The sequence below is a fragment of the Pezoporus occidentalis genome, unplaced genomic scaffold (genome assembly GCF_034315485.1).
Source record: "Pezoporus occidentalis ecotype Australia unplaced genomic scaffold, CSIRO_AGI_Poc_V1 ctg347, whole genome shotgun sequence".
NCBI lineage: Eukaryota > Metazoa > Chordata > Aves > Psittaciformes > Psittacidae > Pezoporus > Pezoporus occidentalis.
The window spans coordinates 200655-208266 of record NW_026915451.1 but is presented as its reverse complement, the minus strand read 5'-3'; the positions used below and the strand labels follow the sequence as shown (position 1 = coordinate 208266).

The 7612-nt window shown below is 60.0% G+C and overlaps 1 protein-coding gene across 1 annotated transcript; it reads right to left on the bottom strand.

The window, feature by feature from the left end:
* Positions 1-4312: 4312 nt before the first annotated feature.
* On the bottom strand, positions 4313-5629 carry TPBGL (trophoblast glycoprotein like). Its single transcript, XM_062630060.1, has one exon. The coding sequence runs from the start codon at positions 5589-5591 to the stop codon at positions 4515-4517; it is 1077 nt and encodes a 358-aa protein (XP_062486044.1). The 5' UTR covers positions 5592-5629; the 3' UTR covers positions 4313-4514.
* Positions 5630-7612: the final 1983 nt, after the last annotated feature.

Genomic DNA, 7612 nt, shown 5'->3' with positions numbered 1-7612 from the left:
TGGAAGGGGTCCCTGCCCGTGGCAGGGGTTGGAGCTGGAGGAGCTTTAAGGTCCCTTCATCCCAACCCAGCCTGGGATTCTGTGGTCTCCTCCTGCCCAGGTCCCTGTCCTGCCCATCCTTGCACCCTGCTGCTGCACCTCCAGCATTATCCCAGCCTGGCCAATGGAAGCACTCCGGGTGCATAGCAGGGATCCTGTTTAATCCCAATTTCCTTGGCAGGCTGCAGGGGCCACCTCTGAGCTGCAGGAAGGACAAACAGAGCAGGGGCTGTCACAGCCCTGGAGCCCCGACTTCTAAGTGAACCTCGTGAGGTTTGAACCCCATTTCTGTGTGGTTTGTGCCCAAAGCCTTCTGTGACAGCAGGAGCTGGTTCAGTTTGTGCCTCAGTTTCCCCAGTGCTTCAGGATAACGGTTCCCACCTCCTCATCCTAAAGGAATACATGGAAAGCACAGAGGGTTTCTCTCCTCTGCTTCATCCCTGTTCACAGAGGATGGGGATGAAGGAACCTGGTGTGAAGCTTCCTGGGATGAGCGTGCTTGGGGGGGATGAGCTGTTGTTAACACTGTGTGTGCTTGGAAGGGGGAGACTGACTTCCTTCCCTGCCCAAACTCCAGGGCACCGCAGCCCCACGTCAGCAGGGAGCAGGATGATGCTCAGCCCAGGTATCTCCACTTGATAAATCAAGCAGGAATCACCACACGGGGAGCTTTGGCCTCTTCTGCACTGAGACCGTGCTCAGCATCCCGGCACCACGGAGCAGCTTCCACTGAACCTGAGCAAAAACACACCCGGGATGCGCTGGTCCAGCGACACGAGCACCTACATCCCACAGGGATGTGTGCAGGGGGAAGATGGATGGATGGATGCAGGATGCAGGATGCAGGTAGGGTTGCCCAGTCCAACTCCAGCCGCACCCACATCCACCCCCTTGTCTAAATCTCACTGCTTGGCTCCTGCATGGATTCTCTTTGGAAAACAAGGAAAGAAAACCAGATCTGAAAGACCAGGGGCTGCAAAACACCGGTGGCTTTATAAGCATCTCACATGCAAGGCTTTTAAATAGAGAGTTTTGGGGGGTTCCCCTCTTTTTTGGAGACGAGCCACTGCAGAGGGCTCTGAGCATCCTGCACTTGATTCGTAGCCCAGATGCTGTTTCTATCCTGGGTTTCATTTGGCTCAAGGAGCCATCAGGATGATTTTCCTCTTGGGTACCAGCTCACTGGGAGGTTCATATCCCTCTTCCAGAGCCCTCTGTGGGAAGGGACCACATGGAAACATGACAGCAGCTGCCTCTGGGGACCCAAAAGCACCTTTTGAGTCTTGGTTTTGCTAGTCCAGAGGTTCCCTATTCCTGCTTTGTCATCCATGGGGTGTGTGCTGTATGGAATAGCATTTGCATCAGCAAGCCACACAGCTGGTTGCCCACCCAACCACCCTCATGTCACCTTCACAGGGTGGCAGGGCTTTGCCTCCCCAGGGAGGGCTGGTGCATGAACCTCAGTGTACCCAGTGAGGATGGGGACCACGATGTTCCCAATATCCCACTGCGGAAAGGAGGAATATCCTCCTCCCTGGAAACCAAACCCCACCACAACCCTCCCTTCAAGCCCAGGGAAAGCCGGAGCAGCCAGTTGCCCACACCAGCCACCCTCATGCCCAAAGGGATTTGGGGTCTGGATGTGTTTGGCTGCTTTCCTATCTGCCTGGAGGCAATTTCCTTCCCATTATCTATCTCCAGGCACCGGATGCTCTGATTCCTGGTCCAACAAGCACCCATCTGCCTGCAAAAAGAACCCATGGAAGTGTTTAAGGTCAGGTTGGATGGGGCTTGGAGCAAGCTGCTCTAGTGGAAAGTGTCCCTGCCCGTGGCAGGGGCTGGAACTGGATGAGCTTTAGGGTCCCTTCCAACCCAAACCATTCCAGGATTCCATGATTCTATGAAACCCTTCCAGCTGCTTCCCCTCCTCACTGCCAGATGTTAAATCTCAAGGATTTCCCATCATCATCCCCTTGAATTGACGCTGCTCCGGTTGAGTCGCAGCCCGGGACAGCCCTCAATGCCCAGCAGTGTGCACTCCTGGCATGGTGTGCTCTGCCAGATGTGGCTGCCAGATGTGCAAACCCACCCCATTGTCTTTTCCCTTGCTCTGCGGCTTCGTTCTGGCTGCGTGGGGACGGGAAAAGGAAAGAGGAGGTGGGAAAGTGGATGGCGGCGAGAGGCAGGCTGAGATTTCTTCCCCATAAACCTCAATAACTCATTGCATGAGGTGGTGAGGTGGGGATGGAGCCCATAGGATAGGGAGAAAACCTCAGGAGATGGGAGTTTCTGCTGGAGCAGCTCGTCTCTGATGAGCTGAGCCATGAATCGGGACTGAGCTCCGGTGGGGAAGCAGCTCCCAGCTCAGCAGGACCAGCCCAGAGCATCCAGGACACTCATTTTGTCTCCTGGTGCCGTATCCCTGCCTGAGCACAGCCCAAACGCATGGCTCTGCATCAGCTCCCTTTTCCCAGTTTGCCCACCTCGGTACTGGGAGAAAAAGCCAAAGGGGGAAAAGCAAAGGGATAAAATGGAAAGGATCCTGTGCCAGGTCGCATCCTTCCCAAAGCCTCTGGGATGGGGATCATTGTGCTTTCCCCCAGCAGAGCTTTCCACCCTGCAGCTGAACGCACACACACGGAGGCTCAGGGTCCATAAATCCCACAAACCCCTCACTTACAAACCCAACGCACCGGATTCCTGCTGCTCCTTGCATCAGGGATCCCAAAACACCGAGCAAACACGGGGGGCTGGTCCAGCACGGATGTAAGGATGCAGCCTCCAGCCTCACCCCTGCCCAGCTTCCCCTATCATCCTCCCGGCATGGAGGAAGGCAAACATGGATGCATCCAAATGCAACGCTTCACTTTTAAGCCCCCAGATTCAGCATTTTAGGGTGCCACAGTGCAAAAGCTATGGGAAGCTTTCCCATTTTGGGAATGCTGCAGGTCGCAGCCCCGCGCTGCCTCTTGCAGCATCCCTCATCGCTCCGTTCTCGCACGGATTAGGCACCAAACCACCCGGGAGACAAAACCTCCTTTAGGAAACCATTACCTGGATAATTTTCCTGAGCTCCAGCCCCTGTTACGAGGGAAGGATCGGGACTGGCAGAGCCCGAGCTCTGTGCACAAACCTCTCCGCATCCCTGCCCACCAAACCAAGCCAGGAAAAGAAGTTTCCAAGCAGCAGCAAAACTACGGAAGGAGCCCACAGGCACCTTCCTCCAGCATCAGCATCACCTGAGCCGAGGGGATATCGGGAATCATCGCAAGGAGCTCTACAGAAAATAGACCACGGCGTGGATGCAGCTTTAGATATATTTGCTCTAGGATATACAACAGCTTCTAAAGCAACCACGGGCGAGTGGAGGAGGTCGAGAGCTCTGGGCTCGCTTGGTTTAAGTTACAAAGTGCTGACACTGGTCTAGGATACATCTTAGAGAAGGGCTGTCCCCGTGTGCGCTGGGGAACATGCACGCAGCCGGAGGAGTTTCCTACCCAGCTGCATGGTTCTGTGCCTGGGAAGAGCTGGGAATGTCATTGATCAAAATGAAACGGATCAACGGGCTTGGAAGAGGACGTGGGTTCCCAGGGGGAGCAGCAGGATGGAGCGTTTTCCTCTGTCTGAAGCAAAATAAAAGGGGAAAGCATCAGGAAGTTCAGTTTTGCATCTCTCAAATAGAAATCTAATAGGAAAGAGAGCTGTACATGGTCAAAGTCAAGTCCAGGCTCCAGGAACATCCAGGAGGACAGTCTCAGGTATGGCCCGCTGCTTCCCGGGATGCGCCAAGCAAACACTCACTGTGGATCCCGCAGTCCAACGGAGAAACCATGGGAAGCTGCTCCTAATCCTCCCGGGAGCATCGGGGCTGCGTGTGCTGGTATCCCATGGGGGGGATCAGGATGTGCTTCCCCCTGCCCACGGGCACTGGGATGGGGTGAATGGATCCAGTTCTGCTTCTGGAATCAGTGCGACAGGGTTGACTGGGGCATGGGTAGGGAGAGCTGGTCCAGAGCCCTCCAGGGAGGGTGCACCCCACTCTGATGCACCCCAGCACTCATCCCCGAGGCCGGCTCATCCTCAGACACTAGTTTTCACTGGTGCCATGGCAAGGCGATGGGAATGGGGATGGAGAAGGGGATGGGGTGGGAATGGGCATGAGAATGGGGATGGGCATGGGGATGGGGTGGGAATGGGCATGAGAATGGGGATGGGCATGAGGATGGGGATGGGGATGGAGAAGGGGATGGGGTGGGGATGGGCGTAAGGTTGGGGATGAGGATGGGGATGGGGATGAGGATGGGGATGAGAACGGGGTAGGGGATGAGGATGGGGATGGGGATGAGGATGGGGATGGGAACGGGGAAGGGAATGAGGATGGGGATGAGGCAAGGAGGATGCCAGGAGCAGAGGTGTCGAGGTACGGCATGGTGGTTGGATGCCGGAGCAGGGACGGTGGGATACTGAGGATGCCATCAGAGGCCGGGGGTACCGATGGTGCTGGCACAGCGTGGATCAGCGTCCTGCTCGTAGCGGTAGTGGTACCCCTCCATCTGGTCACGACAAGCCTCGCGGAGGTTATGGAGCCAACGCTTGATGCCCCGGCGGTTCAGGTAGAGCACCATGAGGAACACGATGCCGATGAGGGCCAGGACGATGCCGAAGAAGACGTACGAGGCCGTTTCCAGCCTGCCGGGCTCACCGCCCTCAGCATCCGCACACACGAGCCCCTCGGGCCGCAGGCGCAGCAGGACGGCCCCGCGCAGCGCCGGTGGCGCGGCACAGCGCAGGCTGCGGGCATCGGGAACGCGGGCACCGGCGGCGGAGCGCAGCCAGGCCAGGAAGGGGCGCAGGGCACAGTCGCAGCTCAATGGGTTGGCTCCCAAGGTGAGCCTCAAGCCCCTCAAGCCCGGAGCATCCAGGCTCCGCAGCTCGGCGGCCACCAGCCGCTGCAGGGAGTTGTTGCGCAGGTCCAGCTCCTCCAAGCCGGGGGTTAAGAGGGAGGCCGGCAGCGCCCGCAGCGCGTTGCCCGCCAGCTCCAGGCGCCGCAGGCTGAGGTTGCCCACGGCCAGGGCGAGCTGGTCCTCCAACGGGGCGGCCAAGAGCGCTTGGTTGAGCTGCAGCGTGCGCAGCAGGGGCACGCCGGCGAAGGCACCGGCGGCCACCGAGAGCAGGGGGTTGTGGCTCAGGTCGAGGGTGCGCAGCGCGGGCAGCCCCTGCAGGGCCATGTCCTCGATGCTGTGGATGTTGTCGTGGCGCAGGCGGAGCAGGCGGAGGTCCGGCAGCGGGCGGGCGGCGAAGGCGGCGCGGGGCAGGACGCTCAGGTTGCTGCCGGCGATGCTGAGGTTGTGCACGGTGACCGGCAGCTCCTTCGGCGGCTCCTCCAGCCTCTCGTACCGGCACTGCACCTGCTCCGGGGTGGCCACGCAGTAACAGGCGGACGGGCAGCCCCCGGGGGCGGCGGCGGGGGGCACGGCCAGCGGCAGGAGCGCGAAGCCCAGCCAGGGCAGCCAGCGCCCGCTGCCCGCTGCCCGCTCCTGCCTGCGGGCCATGCTCGCTGCCCGGGCATGCAGGGGAAGGGGGGGGCCGGGGGGTGCCGTGGGGGGGTGCAGGGGGTGATGGAGGGTGGGGGCGGCCGGACCCTGCCTCCCTGCACACACACCCCCCCCCCGGGCTCAGCTGCCTCCGGCGCCGCGCACGCACCCGGCGGCTCTGCCGGCACCACCGGAACGCGCCGCTGCCCAAATCGGGCTTGGGGGGGGGGGGGGGGAACGAGGGGAGGAGGAGGAGGATGGGGAGGAGGAGGAGGAAGGGGCTGGGTTGGGCTGCCTGGCGCTGCGGGCTGGGCGGGGGAGAGCCGCGGGCGGCTGCCGTCGGGGGGGCGCGGCTCGGCTGGGTTTAGCCCGGCTCCGGTCGGCTTGGCTCGGCTTGGCTCGGCTCGGCTTGGCACGGCTTGGCTCTATTTAGCTCCCTTCGGCTTGGCACGGCTTGACTCGGTTCGGTTCCGCTCGGCTCAGCTCGGTTCGGACCCGCTCGCAAGCGCCGGCCCCCACCGTGCCCCGCTGCTGTGGGGGCTATGGGAGGGGGGGACACGCTCCACTGCCCTGGGGGACACCGTCCCCCTGTCCCTTTCCAGCCCGGGGAGGGTTTTGGGGGGTGACCCCATCCCCATCAAGCCCGGGAGGGGCTGGGGGCTGTCCCTGTCACCCTTCATCCCCCGGGGGGGGCGGATTTGGGGAGGGGGGAATTGTCCCGGTCCCCTTCCAGCCCCGGAGAACGTTTTGCGGCCATCCCGATCCCTTCTCAAACCCGCGAGGATTTGGAGGCTCTCCCGGTCCTTTCCCAACATGGGGGGAGCTGGGGGCTGCTGCGGTCCCCCCCACCCTAGCCCTGGGAAGGGGTAGGGTCTGTCCCAGTCCCTTTCCAGCCCATGGAGGAGAGGGGGGGGCTCTTTCAGTCCCCTTCCAACCCTGGTCCCCACAAGCTGGACACCCCACAGCATCCCTGCGCGTTGCAGCCTGGAGACAGGCACAGACAGGATCACCCCCGCCTCCAAGTTATCGCTGCTTCTGCTTTCTGGGACTCGATCACATCATCCCTTGTGGTTGCCCATCCCCTTCCCAGCCTTGTGGGGAGCCATGAGGTCCAGCCGCCGGGATGCCAGCACTCCCAGGAAAGGTGATGCTGAGCGATGGGGAGGTCATTGCTTTTATTAGCCCGGCTTGGAAAAGCAGAGCTCCCGGCTTTGTTTTCTCCTCATTGTATCTGCCAGGCTAATAAAAGGCATTACCTCTGCTGCAAAGCCTGTTTTGGTCTCCCTGCCATTCCAGGGGGCTGTCCGTGGGGATTACAATCCCAAATCCATGAGGGTTGGTGTTGGAATGAGCATGGGATTTTTGGATGCTGGGGTTTGGAGCCAGGAGTAACAGCGTGGTCAGCAGCAGGATTTGGGTGCTGGACCCCTTTTGGGTGCCTAAATCCCTCTAAATCCCAGACCTGAACTGTGGGTCACATTAAATAAACTCCATCCTGGGCATATTTTCTCTTGGATCTTCATTTTCCCATAGGATTCCACTTCTTCCTCACCTTGGGATTCCTTCCGCCTGCATTTTGCAGGGACAGGGTAGCGTTCGGATGCTGCCCCCAACCACCCCAAAACTGAGCAACCCCCATATTTAAAGTGACAGCAGCCCAAGGACTCAAGGAAGCTCATGGAAGAGGCAGGGGGAGAAGAACTGACTTGGGAAGATGTCACATAATTGTGTGCCATCAAACACCTGAGCGTGGGGCAGTGTCCCCTCTCACACTGAAGGAGTGGGGAGAGGCGGATGTGGGTCGTGCGCTCCTGGACGGACCCTCCTCTCCCCCAAAGAGCACTTTGGGGCCCATTGATCACATTTAATTGCTTGTATTTAATGGCTCACTAAGTGGCCAATGGGTCCACTGCGCTGCATGGATGTCCTGGCAAGCTCCCATCTGCTGGGATGCGGACATGGCTTTAGTCCTTCTCCTGTGGCTCCTCTGAGAAGGCGCCTCTGTCATAAACCCCAAGGATGAAGCAGGGCTCACCACT

Excerpts from the sequence above, each read along its gene's own strand:
- TPBGL (XM_062630060.1), bottom strand. The coding sequence starts at position 5,591 with ATGGCCCGCAGGCAGGAGCGGGCAGCGGGCAGCGGGCGCTGGCTGCCC.